The sequence below is a fragment of the Dipodomys ordii genome, unplaced genomic scaffold (genome assembly GCF_000151885.1).
Source record: "Dipodomys ordii isolate 6190 unplaced genomic scaffold, Dord_2.0 Scaffold17, whole genome shotgun sequence".
Classification (NCBI taxonomy): domain Eukaryota; kingdom Metazoa; phylum Chordata; class Mammalia; order Rodentia; family Heteromyidae; genus Dipodomys; species Dipodomys ordii.
This window is the reverse complement of record NW_012267233.1, coordinates 14,007,181-14,030,611: the sequence shown is the minus strand read 5'-3', so window position 1 is coordinate 14,030,611 and position 23,431 is coordinate 14,007,181. Positions and strand designations below refer to the sequence as shown.

Here is a 23,431-nt window from a genome sequence, read left to right as displayed (position 1 = left end):
GCCAGGGCAGGAAAGTCTGTGCCGCTGATCTCCAATTAACAACCAGAAAACCGGAAATGGCGCTGTGGCTCAAGTGGTAGAGCGCTCACCTTGAGCTGTATGACCACTCCCCCCCCCCCAAAAAAAAAGTTTGGAAAGAAGCCAGGAGTCAATGACTTACACATGTAATCCTAGGTACTCAACAGGTGAGATCTGAGGATCAAGAGGTTTGAAGCCAGCTCAGGAAGGAAAGCCTGTGAGACTATCTCCAATTAAACAGAAAAAAACTGGAAGAAGAGGTAGATTGTCAGCTATGAGTGAAAAAGCTATGTGAGAGCACCCTGGCTCTGAGTTCAAGCCTCAGTACTGGAACAAACAGATAAGAGGGTTTGGAAAGAACTGTGACAAAAGTGAATTCAGGAGTCATCAGAAGAAGGTTTAGAATTCAAAAGTTCCATCGATGATTATATTTATTTAAATATTCTTAAATTGTATGTTTCAGATTTAATTTACTTCATAGATTCTCTGAGCACAACTGCATTCACAGGTTCCAACTTCGTGATTACTTGTTTTCCCATTCTTCTCTCTCTTTTTTTTCCCGAATAACCTCCTTCAGGTATGGTTCAAGGTAGAATTTATCCTATAAATAAATTAAAAGAATTATATCCTATGTTTGTATTCTGATATATCCCAAACACTTGATAGGTCTCAACAAATGAAACCCACAATTACTTTTTATTTCCAACATAAGAAAATAAATTCTCAACCAGACTGATAACTATGTCTTTATTTATTTAGCCAATACTACGGTTTGAACACAAGGTCTTGAGCCTGCTAAACAGGTGCTCTACCACTTGAACCTTGTTTAGCCCTTTATTGCTTTAGTTATTTTTCAAGTAGGGGCTTGCCCTTTTGCCTGGAGCTAGCCTCATTCCTTGATTTTCCTAACCATGGCCTCCCTGTGCCTGGGATCACAGGCACACATCACCATGCCAGTTTATTGGTATGGGTCTCAACTTTTTGTCTAGGTTGGCCTTGAATAGAAGTAGCTTAGACTATAGGCACGTGCTACCTTACCCAGACACTATTTGCTTTTTAAGATGTAAAAGTCCACAAAGATATTACAGGTTGCTCTGATAGGTTACAAAAGGGAAGAAAAAAAGAAAGAGAAAAAAGAAAGGATGATGGTCTGTAGGCTTTTCCCTAGTTCCAGCATAGTTCAGGGGTAAAAAGTCCTTTTTTGGACCTGGAGGGACCACTCAGTGGACTTGAATGCTAAATGTCATCTGAGCTGAGAGAGAGTGAAGAGGGAGAACGCCCTGGGAAGGAGAGCACCTGGTCTATCACAGGAGATTTTCCTTCTGACTTTGGAAGTCACTCTATTTCTAAGTCTCAGTGTGTTTTTCTCTAAACTGGGGCTAATACTTGCTCCACTAAGCTTAGCAGGCTGTGGTCAGGACAGTTATGTGACATCATGTTGAGAGTGCTAATGCAGTGGGAATCAATACACTTATCTTATACTCCTGTCACCAATGTCAATTACACTAAAGCTGTTCTACCTCTTCATATTTTGTCCACTGCTCCTTAGGCAAGATCTGCTGCCTCATGTTCAGGTCCAGAGCTCTCTTGATCCGAAACATCCTGTCATTATAAAGTTTCTCAGGAAGCCTTCTTATGGCTTCTTTTACATCTTCAGTCTCTTGTATGGTATCATCTCGCATTAACCCTGAGACAGAAAAATAAATCTATCAAAAAAAGAATAAAAAGGAAGTATTTTTTCCCTAATGAGCAAAATACCCTTATGAGTTATAACTCAGGACATGGGTGAAATACTGAGAGTCCAAATCACTAGGTACAATGGAAACCCAAAGGAGTTGAGAGGAAAATAAGGATGTCCTGCTACTATAAATCATTGCTTTCTCAAAGTATTTTTTAAAATAATAAACCTCTTATAAAAAGAAAAAGGAAACAGGAGTGAACTTACCCAGTTTGTTGAATCCTGCAGCACTGTAATACCATTTTCGAACACCATCCAGCCACCATCCAGAGGCTGAAACTGGTAATTATTGCATTGTTAATTTCTATGAACATAAGCAACCAGTACTCTTATAGCTATCTTCATGCAAATACAAGAAGGAATGTCCTATTAAAAATTCATACTCTCAGTCAGGCACTAGTGGCTCACACCTGTAATCCTAGTAACTCAGGAGGCTGAGATCTGAGGATCATGGTTCAAAGCCATCCCAGGCAGGAAAAGTCTGTGAGACTCTTATCTCCAATAAACCATTAGAAAACCGGAAGTGGCGCTGGGGCTCAAGTGGTAGAGGCCTCACCTTGAGCTGAAGAGCTGAGGGACATTGCCCAGGCCCAGAGTTCAAGCCCCATGACCAAAAAAATAAATCATATTCTCTACAGTATAGGTAAGAGTTCTTTGCTTTATCTATGATAAAAAATGACTAGATAAAATATATGGCACATCATGGGAGAAGAGGGTAAGCTCAAACAGCAAATATATAAAAAGATCGTTAGGTACAACTACTGCAGGTCAGCCTCCCTAAGGCTTAACAAGCCAATCCCTAATATCCCTGCAGAACTGGGGATGGGAAAGGAGCCCAGAACATTTCTACAATTTGTAGTTGCAGAAATAAATTACAATTACACTGTTCTTTTCAAAGGAAGAGGAGGTACATGAAAAGAGGGCTGGATTTCAGGATGGGTGGCAGGGCTACAAACCCCCACTCTCTTATATGTATTATTATTATTGCATCTGGTTATCTTCTTTGCAGCTAACTTTCCATTAAGGGAATGAGTATGTGAACACATAATGAATTTGAACATGAAAACTCTTTAGAGACTATGAACATGAAAACTAAAGAGGCTGAGTGTGGTAGAGCATACACTTGTAATTCTAGCACTGAGGAAGCTGAGGCAAGAGGATTGTGAGGATTTGAGACACTGTCTCAAAAAGTAATAAATTTAACAGCACACACACACACACACACACACACACACACACACACACACACACACACACCAACATCTAGGGCTAGCCCCTTACCAAAGAAGAAAATCAAACTGCCCTTTCACTTCAACCACAAACTCCTTAATACACTATACACGACTTTGGAAACTCTCCTTGGAAATAAAACCATGTATAAAATTATTTCTAGGTAAAAATATCAGTCAACTATCTAAAAATATAGTTAACTGTCTCCAAACATACTTGTTGTAAACATACTGGCAAGTGATAATGATCATGGTTATCGTTCACTAAACATTTCAGTGTGCCAGGCACTGTCCTGTTTGCTTTACCCATATTTACTAGGTTTATTTGTAATAAAGCTGTAGAGAAGTTAGCAATAACAGTGAATTATCATGGCCAGGCACCGCCGGCTCACCCCTGTTATCCTAGCTACTCAGGAGACTGAGATCTGAGGATCTGCTTTTCCAAGCCAGCCCAGGCAGGAAAGTCTGAGATTGTTTTATCTCCAATAAACTACTCAGAAAAAGCTGGAAGTGGCACTGTGGCTCAAGTGGTAGAGTGCTAGCCTTGAGCACAAAGACGATCAGGGACAGCACCCAGGCCCTGAGTTGAAGCTCTAGTCCTTTTTTTTTTTTTAAGACAGAGTCTGACTAGGGTAGTGTAGGTGACCTTTACCTTGACATCCGCTTGATTCAGCCTTAACTACCGGGTTACCCCGCGTGGGGCACCACCCACGGAATACATTCTTGAACAAGTCTTACGCACTTTCACAACTCAATTCACTGATGTTCCTTGACAGTTTCACCATTTCTGAAGCAGGGCAGAATGGCAACAGTATTTAATTACAAAGACAAAAGCGAGTCCAAATTCCGCTGCCCGAGAGCACGGGGGTGGGATGAGTGTGTGTATGGGGGGGGGGGCCTGACACTATCTGAAGTGCACATCCCCTCCACCCCTGCGTGTGAGTCCTCAGGCCCCCAGTAAACGCAAACCCCCCCAAGCGCCCCGGAGGGCTCAGGGCTCCAGGGCGCCCAGGACGGGAACTCAAGGGGCTTCGCCCCAAGCCTGCGCAGCGGCCCGGGCGAGGCGCGCGCGAGGGCAGGGGGGCCCCAGGCCGGCCTCCTCGGGCCTCACGCGCGGAGGCCGGCGCTTCACTCAGCGGCAGCCGTTCCCCCGCTGTCTCCCCGCCCGGAACGCCTCGAAGGCCGCGGGGAGGGCGCGGCGGGGACGCGGCGGGACGCGGAGCCCCCCGCACCGCCACCACCCCCAGGCCTCACCCCATTCCTCACACCCGCAGGCAGCCACACGCGGGCCTGCCCTGTCCCGTGTGCGCAGACCCCCCCGGCCACTCAGAACAGAGGAGGAGCGAGGTCGAACGCCGCGAAGCTCGTCACGGAGCAGAGGGGCCCGGCCACTTACCAGCCGACCTGCCCGCCATGGTGACCCGAGAACGAAGCGAGGCCTGCTGGGTAAGTCCTAGAGGGCGCCGGGCCCAAGGCGCAGGCGCCTGGCGTCGCGACGCGCCGGAGGCGGTATGCGCAGGCGCAGTTCTCACGGCCCACGCGAGCAATCTGCTTTGTCTCTCCACTAGAGGGCAGCAAACGGAGTATTTGCAAGGGGCTAGTGATATAATGGGGGGAAAATGTATGCACGAACACACACACACACACACACACACACACACACGAGCGCTGGTCTAGGTTATGTTACTTAGTAGTTAAGAGTGTGGGCAGTATTAATGGAGCAGAAAGAGCCAGGTAATGCGTATAGGACCGGAGGATTGGTTCTAGGACCCAGGGGGTTATCTTCGGATGCTTAAGTTCTTTATATAAAATGATGTCGTTTTTAAGTGAAACCTACACACATCTCTGTTCTTGCTAATCATCTCCACTTGGTGACTGGCAGTCCTGGGGTTTGAGCTCAAGGCTTGGCACTCTCGAGCCAGGCTCTGTACTGCTTGAGCCTACACTGTTAGCCTCTCTAGATTAGTTTCAATACCTGATACAAATTCAGTACCTAATTTCGATACCTAAATACTTGCAAGTATTGTTACATAAGGAACGACAACAAAATGCACATGTTCAATAGCAACATAGGTGGGTTTTTTGTTTTTATTTTTGTTTGTTTTTTGTCAGTCATGGGGCCTGAACTCTGCCTGGGTTCTTCAGCTCAAGGCTACCACTTGAGCCACAGCGCCACTTCGGGTTTTCTGGTGATTAATTGGAGGCCCAGGGACTTTCTTGCCCTGCCTGGTTTTGAACTGTGATCCTCAGATCTCAGCTTTCTGAGTAGCTAGGATTACAGGTGGGCTCTTTCATTAAAAAAAAAAAAATTTTTCCATCCCTCTTGGAGGGTTGAACATGTAATTTCCAGAGATGGAGGACCCACAGTTTTCTCACTTAATTGCACAACTATAGTCTAATTATCGTGATGTTCTCCACTGTAAAGTGAAAGTTGAACCTCATTCAGGGTCAGTAAAGTGTGAAGGGTATAACTAGAAGAATCTAGGTACCAACTCAGGCTTCCTTAATCTAGGACTGTATGTCACATGGTGCATCTGGGAAAGACAACCTCGCTGGTTTTCAGTTTCTCTAGCTAAAGATCTACATCAAGCCATTTTAGTTGGAAGGTTAGGTTGAACAAGTTAATAAAATATTAAAAACTTCTCATATGTCTGGCATTCAGTTGGTATGACAGGACCAGCTGGAGTTTGGCCAGGAATCTTCCACTTCACCTACTTTCTTCAGTAATTGGGCTTCTTTAAATATGGCTTAGGTCTCCAAGAAAAAGTTCCCAAGAGGACAAGCCCCATGTGCAAATGCTTGTTAACCTCTGCTTCAGAATGTCTCAGGGGCCAGTTTAGATTGGCTCAGAGTCACTGGGGTATTCTCAAGAGTATAAATTCTAGGTTTGGTTCACTGGGAACTACCAGTGTACCACAACCTGGTGATTGTAAGGCAGATGACTCAAGTGATGCCCCATATTACAAAGAAGCAAAGACTCAAGAGATTAAAATCATTTTCTCCCTTGGGAGAAAATGTCAATTCTTACTATAAATCTGCTTGCTGGTAGTAAGCCAAAGTGTTATTAAATGTTATTAAATCTCATTGCCTCAAACTTTTTCTCCCTATCCTTTCTCTTTCCTGATTTTCAGTGGCTATTTATGGACAACTGTGAATACCAGAACATAGGAATACAACACATATAGCTCAGGAATACAACACTATGCATAGTCCAAAACAATGTGTTTTGAGAACCAAGTAGTGGCTGATATGATGTATTATGCTCCAGAAACTTGTATTTTATGGTATAAAATCTAAAAAGTCTGTGAATTCAAGAAGAAGAAAGACCCTCTTGAACCTTCACAGGAATAGCAAAGCATCTGCTCCTAAGCTCTTTCTCTAAGCTTGCTTTTATTTCAGTTCTCTTTTTCCTGAATAGAACGGTTATGGTTGAGTCTAACAAGAATTGAGTCAGAAGGAACTTACAAGAAAGAATGTATAGACCCAAATATACAATACCAATAAATTATTTCTAATATCAGTTGAGACCTAAGACAGTTACTTTAAAAATAAATTTATTTATATATACATATATGTACTTTACAATACTTCATTTTAGCATTCATCAAAAACTAAAGAGTTTTAATGAATTTTTCAAAGTCCTTTACTGAAGCTTTGGCAAGTTCTTCACAAAATATTTTATCAGGAATAGATACTAATTTGTCCAAAGAGATGTAGTTAGGTTTTTGTGGATCATACTGTGCTCTTCCTAAATAGACAAGAAACAGATGTCTTTCTTTAATTTTAAACAACCGTGTATTAAATACCTAGAAAAGAAAAATGAAGATTTTGTTAAAAATAAATTTAAGAAAGCTATACAATAAAAGATAAAGTACTAAAAAATTACTTGGCTAAATATTTTAAGACGTTAACAAATAGAACCATGATTCATGTTGAAAAATTCAAATCTTAAGTTTCTGTAAAAAAAAAAGTTATGAGGAAACAGACTGGGGTGTAGGTTAATAATATAGTACATGCTCATTATGTGTGAGATCCTAGATTGATCCCCAGAATAGCAGTAAATATTATTAAAAGATAGGACAGGTGTTGTAGTATATGCATGCAATATCAGCACTCAGCAAGCTGAGGCAGAAAGATTGAGAGATGAAGTCCAGCTTGGGCTATAGGGCAAAACCCTCTCTCAAAAACCAAATAACAACATTATGATTTAAAAAAGAACTCAAAAAGCAATTAGGTGGGAGAAATAGTTGTCTTGTCAAAGCTCATAGAATTCACAAACAGTGAAAGCAGGGGTTATTCTGTGGGGGAGGGACATACCAAGCAACAAAGAAATCATCTTATAAATATGTTAGAAACAATTGCATGAGAGCAAAAACATTAAATAGGGATACAGGCAGACCCATTGCAACAATGATATGTACAAATCATTATGTCAAAAAAAAGAACTTTACAACTTTGTGGGGAGGCAGGAGAAGGGGGGGGGCGATGGGAAGGGATGGGAAGGGGAAGCAAAGGAGGAGGCAACAATGCTTGATGAGAAATGTACTCATTATCTTGCCCGTGTAATTTAACCCCTCTGTACGGTATTTTCACAATTAAAAAAAAAAAGAATTCACAAACATTAAAGACCATGATAATAGCAATTTACCTGGTGAAGGTTACAATGTGTTTCACATAAATTTGTGAAATTTATTAATCACTTAAGCTCAAGAAAAAAATTATTAAAAAAAACAAAAAAAATCAATTAGAACAGTTAGAAAGGAATTAAAAGTTACATGATGGGCAAAGAAAACAGACTACCCCAGAGACAGAAGGGAATGTGTTAGAACAAATCTCAGGCCTCATCTCCAACCTATCTCATCAGATACTAAGAGTAGGGGCTTAGAAACCTGCTTTATGAAGCTTCCTAGATGATTCTGATTATGTGCCAAATTTGAGAACCAATGTCCATGTCAGAAAAAAAATAGTAAGATTGCAAATCTGTGAAATTTCCTTTAAAGAATTCCTGCTGCTCCCCAACGAGAAGCAAACAGTGAAGCCATGAAGTTGATCCTGTTAGGTAGCAATAAAACTTGCAAAAAGCCAGGTGAGAGGTGAAAACTTTACAAAGGATCCGAAGGCCTGGAGGTCTGGCAGAAGTGTGGCCAGAGCCAAACTCCAGAGGCTGAGGGCAAGATGCTGGAGGGTGAGGGGAGGGATGTTTGTGGTAAGCAGGTGTCCCACTGATGGTGAGGATCCAGGCTTGGACAGAAGAACTCAGTGCAGGACACTGTAAGCTCTAGGCCTTTTTCCTGGTGTACAAAGGAAACAAAGTAGTAATAGTTCACTTGGAAGGGACAATGAAAAATAACTGCTGAAAACAAACTTGCTTTGACAACAGTGGCCAAAAAAATACAAGGTACTAATTAAAAAATGGAATCAATATGCTTTGGGGACAAAATGACTCTTTTTTATGTCTCTGCAAAAACACAAATGACGCTCTTGGTAACTAAATGTCCCTTACCACATCATTACTATTAATGGTATAAGAAGCTTCAGATGTCTTTTGTTGTTTGTCTTTTAAAGTACAGCTCAAAAACCAGGAAATTAAAAAAAAAAGACCTAAATTTAACAATACTTTAAAGCATTTATATAGTTTATGACCAGATACTGTGTTTACTTCTCCAGTGGTCTGAGGTTACTATGTAATGAATTCATGAATTTTTTTTTTTTGGGGGGGGGTCCGGTCGTGGGGCCTGAACTCTGGGCCTGGGCGCTGTCCCTCAGCTCTTCAGCTCAAGGCTAGCACTCTACCACTTGAGCCACAGCGCCACTTCTGGCTTTTTTCTTTTTGCTTATGTGGTGCTGAGGAATCGAACCCAGGGCCTCAGGCATGCAAGGCAAGCGCTCTACCACTGAGCCACCTTCCCAGCCCCTCATGTTTTTATTTTTGAGGCAGGTATCACTCTGTAGATTGTCTGCTCTGGAACTTGCAGTGCTGCCACACCATATGTCAAGGTTACATTATCATAAGAGAACTGTATGCTATTTCAGGTTCAAAAGTCACAGCTTAGATTGGGTTTCCTTTCAAAAACACTCCCAAATTACTCCCAATAATTACTCATTTTCTTATCCTAAGGTGAGCTGAGCCCAGCTTTGCCTTCACAAAAACTCTAATGGGAAGGTTAAGGCAACAAGGTTTTAGGGAACCTAAATATAGCCTCCTCCTTTAGACTAGTGATTTCCTCCTGGTCATTATCCTGAAACTGCTTTTATTTTCCTTACCTTTCATGATTTTTTTTTTTTTTTTGGTCAGTCGTGGTGCTTGAACTCTGGGCCTGAGCGCTAACCCTGCGCTCTTCAGCTCAAGGTGAGCACTCTACCGCTTGAACCACAGCACCACTTCTGGTTTTCTAGTGGTTTATTGGAGATAAGAGTCTCATGGGCTTTTTTGCCCGGGCTGGCTTTGAACCGTGATCCTCAGATCTCAGCCTCCTGAGTAGCTAGGATTACAGGTGTGAGCCACTGGCCCTGGCTTTCATGATCTTTTCTTGTGTGATAGTTCTTTCCCAGTTTAAAATTTATTGTATGTTATATATGCTAACCAGAACTATATCTATGAGAAAGTTAAGCTTCTTAGCATGCATGCAGTTTCAAAATCCTTGCAAAAATTTAAAATATCTGTTGGGTCCCTCAGTTTATCGATATATTTTCTTACTAATAATCTTTCTATCTTGTTTCATTTTCAATAATAGAGTTCAAGAAGCTGGAAAATCTCAAGCCCATTCTACAGTTGGGCTTGCCAGCTATGACTATGGTATATTTGTTAGCTCATAGTTTCCTCTACTTGGAAGATTTCTTTCCTTCTGGTAAATGCCACTCATTCTTTTACTGATTGACATCACTGCTAGAGTGGCAGGGTGTCTTGATAAAGAGCCTGGGTTTATTTAATTGTCTGGTTTTTGCCACCTGTTAAATCAGTAACTCTGGACAAGTAAATCACTTTATATTTACTTTCTTCACACAGTTGTGACAGTCACATAAGTGCCCCCACTTTGCATGTGGAGGGCAGCCCACATGTGGGGCAAGGGCACTATCACGAGAGCTGGGGTATACGTAGTACCTGTGGGAACTTGACAATGATATGATGGGGGATGCTCATCACATTGTGCACATAATCAAAGGTCTGCGTAAGCTTCCTTTTATTTGCAGTTAGCATCTTTGGGATTCTGGTGACCATGTGTTGAATTTCATTATGTTTGAAACCAAGTTCAAGACGATATACCTAGAAGAAAATAAATTTTCTGTAAGTCAGGAATAAAAATAGCTATTTTGGTAATATACCAGGAAACAAATTGACATATTTTTTTAAATGGAAAATAATGACATTAAAAAAATCTGGGAGTAGCACTATCAATGTCCTCAAGAGAGCGTGCCTTCCTGCTTCTGGGTGCAACTGAACTGCCAATTCTCTCCTAAGGATGACACAGCACAGTGACCATGATGGTCCCTTGAAGGAGCAACATGAATCTTAGATGGGATAATGATGTAAGGGAGACCTGGGTAGGTTGTTTGTGAGGACTACAAGCAGATGAGTGTTAAAGCTTTCCAAGTGCTTTTGAACTTTGTTTCCAAGCATAGCTACATATATGTTATTGAGAAACTATGTCAAGATTCCAGAGTCAGATGACAAAATTAGCCCATTTGGGGAAAGCCTTCTATGTATTTTCAACATCTTACCCATGACACACTCCCACATCACATCCCCTCTACCAAGCCACTGTTGTCACCTACACTAGATTCTCAGCTCTCCAAAGAGTATTTGGGTAGGTGGTTGGTTGGTCACTAACAATTTCCTTAATGACTGAATATGAAACATTTTAGCACCTCAGAGACCAGGCTTTACATTAATAATTTCAAATATCACTGCCACTTTGTATATTAACTAGTTCGTCTTGGCTTCTCCTTACCCTGCCTCTTTGGTTTGGTCCTGGGGCTTGAACTCAGGGCCTCGGTGCTGCCCCTGAATTTTTGTGTTCAAGGCTAGAGCTCTACCACTTTAAGCTACAGTGCTATTTCCAGCTTTTTGGTAGTTAACTGGAGATAGGAGTCTCATGGACTTACCTGCCTGGGCTGACTGAACCATGATCCTCAGATCTCAGCCTCCTGAGTACCTAGGATTACTGACATGAGCCACCGACACTTGGCTTTGGCTGTCTTTAGAAGCCTAGTTTTCTTTAACAAGACTAATAGCAACATCTATTCTCTCCAAAGAACTTAAACACATAAAGAAAGAAATGGACTTCTCAAATGCTTGAGGCTGTCCTACCTTCATATTTTCTTTTATAGGCTCTAGACTCCCAGTCAGTAGTCTTGGTAGACGAACAATCAGATCTCTAGTCTACAATTAGAAGCAAAACAATCTATTATTACTGTACACACACATTTAACAGTATTTGAAAAAAACAAAACAAAACAATATAAGGCTAAAGTTCAAAGGATGTCCAGAGAAAAAGCCTGGGAATATATAAAAAACAAACATTGAAAACCAAACTTAAGCAATGTGATAAGATTACTGAATGATGTAGCTTTATTTTAACCTTGCAGAGTAATTCACTTTTGTACAAAAATTATCAGGAATTTATGGGATTCTTATGGGCTAGGTATTAAGAACATGTTATTTAACAGTCACTAAAAGTATTAGATATTGAAATGTTATTTTTCTTTTTTTCTTTCTTTTCCTTTTTTTTTTTTTTTTACCTTTTTTACACTGAGTTCAAGTTCTTTCTGGAAAAATCCCAATCTATTGTCCAATCTTTCCACTGAAAAACTCAGCAAAAATGGTGCATTTCTGACCATCTGTGTAATATCTGCCTTACTGAAATTTTTTGATTGTAGATAAGCCACCCTAGGGAATAATACACATTAGTAAGAAATAAAAATATATACATAAACATTTACTCATGGCATGCTATTTTCCAAAAGAATTATTTTTTAAAAATAATAAGGCTCTTAAATCAGAAAAGATAAGTAAAAAAGGATAAAAACACTATTTTACAGCCCAAATTTGGAATATTCCTCAGTTGTTAGGAGCATATGTGGTCTTGAGCAAGTTTAAGGTCTAAATTCACTTTTTAAGTTTTCTTCAGAGTTACATGTAGGGGGATACTATGGTGTAGTAGCAAGGACTATGGAGCTAGATGAACTGGGTTTGAGTCCCAGTTCTGCCACTCACGCTGTGTACAATCTTGGATAAATTACTGAACCTCTCTGCTTCCCAGAGACAGTGATGATCATAATGTAGCTTCTAAAATAATGCCTAACTGCTTTACTTAAGCTTCCTGGAAGAAATCTTGGAGCAATCAGGGCAAGATGGTTTGGGAATCGTGAGGAAATTCCTGGCAGCCAGAAGGAAAAAGCTGGATGAGTTTCCTAGAATAACTTTCTCTCCCCTGTACTGTGATTGTCTATATGACACCTGCCTATGAGTCTCATGATAGAAGACAGCAAGTCTTTCATGTCTGAGACCTGGCTCAACGCTTTGAATGTAAGGATCAATGTAAGAAAGGAAAGCTGTTTTTCTTTCTTTTCCCCAACTCAGAAAAAAAAAAAAGGGGAAAAGGCATAAGATTATGAAGGTTCGAAAACTGTAAAGCTCTCTGAGATGTCGAGAGGCTCAACACTAGTGTGGACAACACAGTAGGGACTTAAGAGCAGACAGACAGCTAGGAGGCTACTGCCATGATCTAGGTGTGAACTGACGGGACCTGGGGTGGGGTATTCCAAGTGGAGACGAAGACAAAGACACTGGCTGGTCTGGGAGATAGAAAGATAGAGCTGATGGCCTGGGGTGATTTATCAGATGTGATCCCAAAGAGGAGAAGCCAAAGTTAATACTAGTTTTTCTAATTTGAGTAATATGGAACACAGCATAGTGTTCTCACATAGTGAACCCAGCAAAATAGAGCAGTGTTAGTTAGAGGAAGGGGTATGATGAATTAAAAGAAAAAAAACCTAAAGGACAGAAGCTTTGTCTTATTCCCACTTTGTCTTATTTCTTACTAACTAGCAAAATCATTCTCACGAGACTACTATCTCATTGTACAGCTTCTCACAAAGTTAGCATTTCTTTGAATGTTGAAGGAAGTACGAAGATATTTACAAAGAACTATTTAAGTAAAAAAAATTTTTTTTAAAGAAACAACAACCACAATAGCCAATTAAGTAAGCAAATTATACACTATTTTGCCAAGAGAATGTTAGTGTCTTATCATCAAAAATTAGATACAAAGGTAGGTGCCAGTGGCTCACAACTATAATCCTTGCTACTCAGGAGGCTGAGATCTGAGGATCATGGTTCAAAGCCAGTCCCAGCAGGAAAGTCCCTGAGACTCTTATGTCCAATAAACTACCCAGGTCTGAGTTCAAGCCCCAGGACTGGCACACTGACACACACACACACACACACACACACACAAGCTGAGCTACTGGTGTATCATACTTATATAACCACCGCAATGTGGGAGGCTAAGATTGGGAGGATCACAATTCAAGGAAAGCCGGGGCAGAAAAGTTCATGAAACTCTTTCTCAAGAAAGAGCTAGATGTTGTAGTATGTGTCTATCACCTTACATAAAGTAGGTATCCAAGTGCATTCAGCACCAGGCAAGATCTTATGTCAAAAATAACTAGCACAGTAAAGGCTGGAGGCATGGTTCAGTAGTATTACACCTGCTTAGCAAGTGCAAGGCCCTGAGTTCAATTGTAGTACCACCAAAAAAAATGGACAGCAAAGTCACCAGTGGTGGTGCATGTTTTCAATCTCGGTTCGTGGTTTCAATCTAAGCACATGTAAGGATGAAGAGTTTAAGGCCAGTCTAAGCTTAAGCTTAAAAAAACAAAAAAGAGAAACACTAAATGTCATGTGTTCAAAATTATTCAAGATAATTCAGCTTTTTGTTAATAGAAGCGTTTAGAAAAAATATACTCAAGTTTATGACACAAAACAGTTTACTGACTCAGCAATAAGTTGAAACGATAAAATTGTAATGGATAAATCACTAAAAGCACTGTTACATTTAACTCAGATGAGAGATTTGTAACAATACTAACAATTAACAATTAATGCTCATCATCCCAGAGTTCCCCATGCAACAGACTTACACATTTCTCACATCCATATATCTTCCCACTACTTCTTAGGTTATATGAGAATTATTGAAAAGCCCTACCTGGTCTTAAGATTTTCAAGGTCCTCAGAGAAAATGGCATAATTTTTACTTAGGAATGCTCCCAATTGGTTATCCTCCAAACCCAAATCCTTGAGAAAAAGTAGTATTTGCTTAATGTCTTTTTCAAAATCCAGTCTTAGGAGGAGGTTGGCTGCATCTGGATGTTTTTCTATCTTGGACAAATCCACTCCTCCAAAAATTAGAAATACAGTGTTAAGATAATTTATTATTCAGCCATGAGTTTCAAATAGATAAGCACAAGAATGACTCATCAACAGTCTATTCAAAGAACTGAAATAGGAGATTTAAATATTTTTAAATTATACTGGTTACAGGATTAGAAACAAATGCATTATACATTTATTCTGAAGACAAGTATACAGGAAAACAAGGGCATCTGAGTCTAAGTTTCCCCAAAGACAAATTCACTAAACCATAAGGACACCAGGCCATCACCTCTTGTCTATAGCTTCTTGGATAATGTAAGTATTCTGCAGGGTTCATCCCTCGGAATACGCTTATGTAATTTGAAAACTGTGAACCACAAAAAATACAAAACCTATGTATGGCTTTCTCTATCATATACATTTAGAAAAAGGTTTGGAAAGTTATTTAACAACTCAACTCATAGTGGTTATCTTTGAAAACTGGGAGAGGAAAAGAGGTTTATCTCTTGCAATATTTATACTCTTAACAACTAGATGTTATTCTTATATAAGTTAAAACAATTAATAGAAAAACTATTAATAGAAAAATAAGCCTAATTAAAAGATTGATAAAATAGAAACAAGTTCCAAAAATCGATGATAAATAAAAGACAATTAAAGTTTCAGACTTCACATTTAACTAGCAATAACAGCTTATATGTGTTCTAGGGCCTTGCTCTGCATAAGCTGTCACACCCTAACTATGCTCAAGCAGAGACCCTGAGGAGCTGTGTTCTAACAGCCCCAGGAGAGCAGAATCTCATCAGGAGAGCACAGGGTTCAGTCAACTCAGCTGGGCTCACTCATGATTTCATTAACCTGAAAACACGGTCACTGAATGCCTGCTTGGCCCTGGGCTAAGCACTGGGATACACAAACTGAACACTATACCATCTAACCAGTACAAGATCAGCTTTTGGGCTACAAATATTACTATGACTATTGTCTTCATTTACGGTTATATATATTTATCAGTCAGGGTCTGGTAGGCAACAAATACATTTCCTTGGAAAGCTCAAACAGAAAGAATTGTAAGGGAGGAACTCAGTACAGTGGCACAAGCAGAGTTAAGGGAACAAATAGGGCACCACACACAGGGAGGCCAGAGTGTTAACCAGAGCCCAGAGTGAGCCTGAAACTATTAAAGACAGGATGCTCCTGCAGACCTGTTGTCATGGAGGGACAGTTACAGGACCTAGAGAAGGGAGACATGGGGAACAGCCCCACCTGGCTTCCTAGCCTCCTCCCCTGCAGGTTCCTCCCACTGGCTGAACCTTCCTAGAAGCCAGCTGGCATCAGAGCCCCTGGGCCCAGGGATTGGCCTCCTGAGATATAGAACAAGCAGAGAAAAGCAGAAAACATCTGCCAAGCAAATTTTCAAAAACATTGACAAGCCATGGTTCTTCTATGTTTGTCATAGAATATATTTGGTCCTTCCGCTATAGTGGAAGGATGGAATATATTCCAAAGCTCTACATACACTATAAATTATTTAAAGGCAGGGGTCATGTCTTAAGAGTTATCTTGCCTCACCCAGGGTACTTCCCATAAACCAAGAAAATTATTCTGAAGAAAAGGTGAGTGGTTCTCTGGCCCTCAGCAAATGTCCCCTCTCACCTCTGAACTTACAGAACAGCTTTTTGAAACTATATATATTTGGGGGTATAACATGTTTTGATTCATGCACCATATGTAATAACTAAATCAATATAACTAATGTGTATCACTATACATTTCATTTCTTGTGGTGAGAACATTAAAATCTACTCTTAGTAAGTCAGGAGCTGGTGACTTATACCTGTAACCCTAGCTAATCAGGAGGTGGAGACCTCAAAGATCACAGTGGAGGTCAGCCAGAACAGAAAAGTCTGCTAGACTGCATCTCTAAAATAACCAGCAAAAAGCTAGGTTGCAGGCATGTCTCAAGTAGTAGAACACCAGCTGAGCAAGCAAGCCACACAAGCGCAAGGTTCTGAGTTCAAACTCCAACACGGTGAAAAAAATAAAAAAAATAAAAAAATTAAAAAACAATCACCAAAACTACACTTAGCACTTTCCAAGTATCAGTATATGATTATTAATTATAGTCATCATACTGCACTGTACTTTTCAGAACATGTATCTAATTGAAACTTTGTGCCTTTGTCCAACATTTTCCCATGTCCTCCTTTTCTTGCTCCTAATCCTTTCCCAACCATTTGATCTTCTGCTTCTGTGAGTTTGTAATTCTTAGTTCTAATATATTACAGGGAGATCATGATCTATAGGTCTTCCAACATCTGTCTTATTTCACTTAGCATAATGTCCTTCGGGTTCATTTATGCTGATGTGAATAACAAGATCTCCTTTTTGGGGAAGGAATTGTAAATTTGTAGCACTTTGGTTCATCTGTTCCTTAACTAATGGACACTTAGGTTGACTCATGGAAAACTTTATCTGCATCTTCTATTAGGAACTTCCCACTTTACTTTTCATCCTGGCACTTCAGTTGTTTTTCTTTTTGTTTTGTTTTGTTTGTTTATTGTGTTGGTGATGAAACCCAGAGCCAATAAAATGAGCCAATAAAATGAACTCTACAACCAGCTATGGCCTTAAATATGTGAGCTTCGATGTTTCTGAACATCTGCAGCTTCTTGAGAACAAAGGCCATTCTCTACATACTTTGGTAACCTCTAGGTAATTAAGCATAGGGACAGGTGAATAATTATCATTCACTCTTATTAGTGCTAAGATCCAAGTAAGCCAGGAAGAAAATGGGAGCAAAGAGGGAGATCCTGTCTGCAAAGTCAAAGAAAACATTTCAGAAGCTGCTGGAACTCTGAGCTAAGTTCTCAGGTTGGCCAAGGAACATGTAGCAGGTAATGAAGATGGAAAGATAAGGGGGAGGAAAGCAGGAAGAACATTGAGGCTTGGAAAGGCTTTGAGGAACTTTTAAGTTAAGTCACATTTACATTATAGAAAGAGCACTAACATAACATAGATTTTCAGGGCCAATATAGTGGATAAGATTATCAAGTCAGAAGTTACCCACAGTGGTCAGTAATAAATGAGCCCCTAGATGAAGGTTGATACTACAAGACTTGAGAAACATACAGAAATATGTTAAACTAGCTGAGGTGAAGTGATTCATCTCCCGATCAATCAAGGATGGCCTCAAGACCAAAAGTCTGGGTGCATGCAAGCAGCTGATGTCAGTAAGACTAGCTACCCAGGAGGATGAAATCTGAGGATTGTGGTTTGAAGCCAGCCCAGGAGGAAAGTCCATGAGACTTTCATTTCCAATTAATCACCAAAAAGCTGAAATGAAGCTGTCGTTCAAGTGGTAGAATGTTGGCAACAAGCAAAAAAGCTCAGGAACAGAGCCCAGGGGGGTCAAGTATAAATGGAATGATGAAAGTGGGGATGTAGAGTTAAATGGGACAGAGCAGGCAATACAATTTTCTACTGGAGGCCTGGACACAACACTAGACTTTTTTGCTCATGGGTAAATACTGGGATCATTTCATAATTAAATATTTAAGAAATCCAAAAATACTCTGCCTTTGATCAGATTAAAATGTTAATTTAAAAAGGGGAAAAAAATAAACCAAGAGTTCCTCAAGAAACACTTTTAAGGGAGTGGTTCAAGTTGTTAACTGTCTGCCTAGGAAGCCGAAGGCTCTGAGTTCAGATCTGAGTACTGCCAAAAAGTAAATGAAGAAGCAATGTACCTGTAGGTTGGAAACTTACCTAGCAGCACTAACTTCTGCAGAGTCTCAGAATGATCTACGTAGTCTTGAAGTGTGTATGAAGCTAGAGGCAATGGAGGGCATACAGTAATCTGAATAGCCTCCTCCTCAGAAATTGGCTGCAGTGGAGACCATGGAGGCAAGTCATCCAGTTCTTAGAGACAGCAGAAAAAAACAAAGCCAAGTTAGCACAGTAATGTACAAACCTACAAGTATTCTACATAGATCAGCTCTTTCCTAGTTTCCTATTTCACTGGTTAAATACTGGGATCATTTTATCATTAAACATTTAAGAAATCCAAATATTCTGCCTTACACCTTATTACTGTTTCTCCAGGGTAAGAAAATTTGGGGGTAACTTTTAAGGCACAAAACTCCTTTTTTCTCCCACCTCAGCATCCTAAGAGCAAGAACTACAGGGAATGTGCCACCATACCTGGTGGAGGGACTCTTTTCCTTCACTTTTCATTAACAGGTAAAAATGTTAAAAGTCAACTGATCTTCAAGCACATTTTCTTTTAAGAGACTGAGGCTACCACAGGTACTACCAAGGAGGCTGATATCTAAGGATCTTGGTTCAAAGCTAGTCCAGGCAAACAAACTTGAGAGACTTTTATGTCTAGTTAACCAGCAAAAAGCTGGAAGTGAAGGCACAGCTCCAGTGGTAAAGTGAGCCATGAGTGAAAAAGCTGAGCAAAAGCAAGGCCTTAAGTTCAGGCCTTAGTACTAGCATGCATACGTGTGTAAATGGAAAAACTGGCATTGTTTATTTTCTTGGCCGACACAAAATAAGACCTATAATGGGCTATCAGAATAGAAACAGGTAACCTTTTATACCCTAAAGTGGGCAAAGGGGACTTTTCCAGAAGTTTAGCATTACCTTCTAGGGCTAGTTCAGAATCAAAATTGGGTATCTTCTCTGGCGTTTCATTCACTGAAGGAGGTAGCGTGTCTTGAGCAGGCCTGCTGTCTGGCCTGCTGGAGTTAATAGGTTGGGAACTATTCCACAAGGAGGAAGTCTTGTATGTCTTAAATCCCCACTGGAGAAAGCAATTATCAGAGGACATCTGAGCTGGAACACAAAAGCCCTGTGACAGGGTTCTCCCTGGTCCCGGAAAATGTTTTGTGAGTTGTACAGTGTTAATGAAGCTACTCAATTTAATTGAGTTGAACCATCTGAATATCTGCTGGGCTGAAAGGGCCATTTTTCTGAAAGTAGCCTACAAAGAGAAAAATGTAACCATCAAAAGAGAAATTCAATTATTTAAATGTTGAAAGCAGTATTCAAACAAAGGATAAACTGGAATTTTTTTTAAATGAAAGGAGCTTAAATAAATTTTTATAACTAAATTAGTGAGATGTGTCTCATATAGGAAAAGCTACAAAGGCAATGACAAAAATGAAAGCAGTAACTTCTGAATTGGAAAACATAAAGATATGCTTTTATAATTAAAAAACAAAGTAGATCATTGGTGTAAGAAAAACATTTGGAAATGGTGCTGTGGCTCGAGTGCTAGAGTGCTCGCCTTGAGCTGAAGAGCGCAGGGACAGTGCCCAAGCCCAGAGTTCAAGCCCACGACTGACCAAAAAAAAAAAAAGAAAAAAACATTTAAGCCAAAAATCTGTAAATGTTCAAAGTCCAGATGAACTAATAATTTAGTTCACATGATTCTTTTGTTTGTTTGTTTAAGGCAGTTTCACTATGTAGCACAGATTGGCCCTCAATTCTCAATCCTCCTGCCCCAGCCTCTAAGTGCTGGAATTGTAGGCATTCTCCACCATAGTTTACACCTGATAGTTTCATTACTTCAATAGAAAATACAGTGATGGAATGAAATGTTTTTGGAATTTGGTTTGAAAGAAATTTTGGTAGAATCTCAGCACTCCAGAGACTGAGGCAGGACCAAGAGTGCTTTTCGACTAGTCTCCCCTTTTAGACAAGACAGGAAGCTGAGACCTGACCATCTCAGTTTGAAGCCAGCCTGGGCAGGAAAGTTAACAACCCAGAAGTGAAGCTGTGGCTCAAGTTGGTAGGGTGCTAGCCTTCAGTGCCTAGGCCTTGACTTCAAGCCCCAGGCCTGGTAAAAGAAAACAAACAAATGAGTTCAAGGTTAGCCTGGTTACACAGTAAGACCCTGTCGCAAGAACAACAGAGAAAAAAAAAACAAATATTGAATTAATTCAAATACAACTCTGTATAGTCACAAAATAAACAGAAAATCATTGTTCTAAATGGATCATAATATTAGTAAAGCTATATAAAACACTGAAGGTTGTTTCTTATTTTATCCTCAGAGATCACTGCTATTTCAGATAGAATACTATTCTTCAAGACAGAATTGAACAGAACTAGTTTTGCCAAATCCTGTTTCATTGTACGGAACAAGAAAAATAACAGCCTTCAAAAGTGAAAGGTCAAAACAGCTAGAAAGCCAGGACTGGTGGTGCATACATATAACCTTACTGCTTAGGATGCAAAGCAGGAAGATCCCAAATTCAAGGCCAGCCTGGGCTACATGAGACTCCTGTCTCAACAAAGCAACAAAACCAAGTGTCAGAAAGAAATAAGAGCAGTAATGCATAAATACATCATTTTACCAAAAATATACTTATACATGGGTATGTAAATATTCACACATATAAATATGTAAATACATATATTAAATATAACATACACATACATACTGGTGTCCTGAGCTTGAACTTAGGGCCTAGGTGCTGTCTCTGAGCTTTTTGCTCAAGGCTAGTGTTATACCACTTGTGCCATTGCTCTACTTCCGGCTTTTTTTTTTTTGGGTCTGGTCGTGGGGCCTTAACTCTGGGCCTGGGCGCTGTCCCTCAGCTTTTCAGCTCAAGGCTAGCGCTCTACCTCTTGAACCACAGCGCCACTTCTGGCTTTTTTCTTTTTTTGCTTATGTTGTGCTGAGGAATCGAACCCAGGGCTCATGCATGCAAGGCAAGCGCTCTACCACTGAGCCACCTTCCCAGCCCCTACTTCCAGCTTTTTGGAAGTAAAAGTCTTCAGGAATTTCTTGCCCAGGATGGCTTTTGATTCTTCAATCTCAGCCTCCTGATTAGTTTAGGATTAAAGACATGAGTCACCAGTGCCAGGCATTGTTTTTTGCTTAAGAAGAAAGGTTGTTGCCACTTTTAGCTTTTGAACTATCAATTTTACATTAGGCCAACTAATTAAGCAAATTTGATGTATATTAGCTTACACTAAATAATCTACATACAACACAGTATGGAGACAAGTGAATAAGAAATACTTAACAATGAGTCATTATTATTACTATTACTACTAGATGGTCAAATGCCATTAGTTCTTTCTTTCTTTTTTTTTGGGTCCGGTTGTGGGGTCTGAACTCTGGGCCTGGGTGCTGTCCCTCAGCTCTTCAGCTCAAGGCCAGCACTCTACCAGTTGAGCCACAGCACCACTTCCGGCTTTTTTCTTTTTGCTTATGTGGTGCTGAGGAATCCAACCCAGGGCCTCATGCATGCAAGGCAAGCACTCTACCACTGAGCCACCTTCCCAGCCCCAAATGTCACCAATTCTGTCCACTAATTGTATGCAACTTTTGATTTTTTTCTACATAGTGGAAGGTAGCTTATTTTAATGCTCTGAATTAGACTGCATATTTGAGGTCTAATCTCTGCGAGATTTGTTACCTGGAAAGTCTACTGAAAAGAGATTTATAAAAGAGGAAGTCTCACTTTCAAATAACCTTAGAAAGGAAGTTAAGTGTTCAAAAGTAATCTTCTGGTATTGATAGTATCTGTTAAAATTTGGTAGGAAATGAGCTTCCACTGACCTGTCAGGTGTTTTTTTGTTTTGTTTTTTTTCCCATACCAACTTGGCTCTGCCCTGAAGCCCATCACGGCATTAAACTGGGAGCCAGAAGACTTCAGTTATGCTGCTACCTAACAAGATGTTGCTTGTGCTCCTCTAGCACAAGGTCTAGCTCATGACAGTGGCTCAGTATAACTATTCTTCAAGTAACTTATTTTTTGTGGTGCTGTAGAGTCATCTCAGTGTCAACAGTGATCTTATCATTCAAAGCTCCAAAATAGTGCTTGCTGTAAAGGTTAGGGATACAGTAAAATGATTTTCAGGCCCGTATCAGCGCCTAACTTTTTTTTTTTTTTCATTTTAAGGATCCTCCTGTCTCAGCCTCCAGAGATTAGGATGACAGGCTGTGTGCCACAATGCCCACCATTTGTAGATCCCAAAGTTTGGCTAAGCATCTCATTCTGCCTCAGAGCAAACTTCTGAATCCCCAAATGTACTCTGGTTGATTCCCTTGTAAACCCCACCAGACTTTGAAAAGAACAATAACGTTTATCCTTTCGTTTTTATTTACAAGTGCGCTATCTTTACATGATCACATCACTAGTCTAAACAAGTCAGGTTGATAAAAACAAAACAAAAAAGGGTAAACATCCTGGGCAACTCGAGTCCGAAGAAACGGAGTCACGAAGCGTCGCTGGTTCGAGTCCAGCCTCGTCTACCTAGTGAGGCCCTGAATCCAAACCACAAAAAAGAGATCCATTGTCCGTTTAACACGGTATGCCGCTTCCCAACTGTACGCGCGGCATTTCGTTAGGAATAAACACTCCAAATGGAGGGCAGGCCCAAGTTTCCGCCGCACACAGACGACCTCGGGGCGAGGACGGAGCGGCTGGCGCGGCGGCGGCGCCCCGCAGGGGCCGCGGAAACCGCGCCGTCCCCGCCGAGGCCGTTGGAGCTCCCCAAACCCAACTTCCGCAGGAAGCCGGCCGACGCGCGGGCCTCCGCCCGCGTCCCTCCGGACGGGCGACGGAGCCCCCCGCGCCGTCACCCCGCGGCTTGGGGAAGGCGCACAACACAACCCATCACCGACCCCCCTCCGCCCGGGACCCGGCCACAGGACCTCCTAGTCGGGGCGGCCCCGTTCGGGCCGCAGCCCTCGCGCTCCGGGGAGGCTCCACCCTTACCGTGTGCGGCCTTGGGTTCCGCGGTGGCCTCCAGACTCCCGAAGCCGGGAGCCGCGCGCCCCCGGACTCCAGCTACGCGCGGGTCTGACCCGGCGCTGCCGGGCTCCGCGGCCCACGTGGGCTGCGCACGGAGTGGACGGTACCATGTGGCAACTGTGCGGGGGGGGGGAGCGAGCTGTGAGTCCGGGGAAGAGCTAGCCGTTGACCGCGGAAACCTTCCTTCCCACCGCCCCGTCCCTGAACATAACTGCGTCGGAGTCTGAAGGCTCGGCGGGTGCTCAGAAAGGCCCCCACTTCTAAGACCAAATCGGAGAGACCGATGGCATCC

At 41.2% G+C, this 23,431-nt stretch overlaps 2 protein-coding genes across 3 annotated transcripts; both read right to left on the bottom strand.

The window, feature by feature from the left end:
• Positions 1–431: 431 nt before the first annotated feature.
• Positions 432–4,446, bottom strand: LOC105982750 (cytochrome b-c1 complex subunit 7). The gene is made up of 4 exons (XM_013012422.1): positions 4,382–4,446; positions 1,964–2,035; positions 1,539–1,705; positions 432–619 (listed from the first exon to the last, which is right to left on the bottom strand). The coding sequence occupies exons 1-4, from the start codon at positions 4,398–4,400 to the stop codon at positions 542–544; spliced, it is 336 nt and encodes a 111-aa protein (XP_012867876.1). The 5' UTR covers positions 4,401–4,446; the 3' UTR covers positions 432–541.
• Positions 4,447–6,522: 2,076 nt separating this feature from the next.
• On the bottom strand, positions 6,523–23,327 carry Mterf3 (mitochondrial transcription termination factor 3). 2 transcript variants are annotated; one of them, XM_013012583.1, is made up of 8 exons: positions 23,104–23,243; positions 19,010–19,349; positions 18,131–18,283; positions 14,196–14,385; positions 11,725–11,872; positions 11,294–11,365; positions 10,088–10,249; positions 6,523–6,791 (listed from the first exon to the last, which is right to left on the bottom strand). In XM_013012583.1, exons 2-8 carry the CDS (start codon positions 19,332–19,334, stop codon positions 6,597–6,599), a joined length of 1,245 nt encoding a protein of 414 aa, XP_012868037.1. In that variant the 5' UTR covers positions 19,335–19,349; positions 23,104–23,243; the 3' UTR covers positions 6,523–6,596. The 2 variants fall into 2 exon arrangements, with proteins under 2 accessions (XP_012868037.1, XP_012868038.1); XM_013012584.1 differs by having other exon boundaries at positions 6,587–6,733; positions 23,104–23,327.
• Between the last annotated feature and the right edge of the window lie 104 nt (positions 23,328–23,431).

Excerpts from the sequence above, each read along its gene's own strand:
- Mterf3 (XM_013012583.1), bottom strand. The coding sequence starts at position 19,334 with ATGGCCCTTTCAGCCCAGCAGATATTCAGATGGTTCAACTCAATTAAA. Across the intron at positions 18,284-19,009 it reads TTCTGAACTAGCCCTAGAAG|AACTGGATGACTTGCCTCCA; the intron begins GTAATGCTAAAC and ends GCTGTCTCTAAG. Across the intron at positions 14,386-18,130 it reads GCAGAAGTTAGTGCTGCTAG|GAGTGGATTTGTCCAAGATA; the intron begins GTAAGTTTCCAA and ends TAATTTTTGGAG.
- LOC105982750 (XM_013012422.1), bottom strand. Across the intron at positions 1,706-1,963 it reads TGCAGGATTCAACAAACTGG|GGTTAATGCGAGATGATACC; the intron begins GTAAGTTCACTC and ends TTTCTGTCTCAG. Across the intron at positions 620-1,538 it reads AGTGGACAAAATATGAAGAG|GATAAATTCTACCTTGAACC; the intron begins GTAGAACAGCTT and ends ATTTATTTATAG.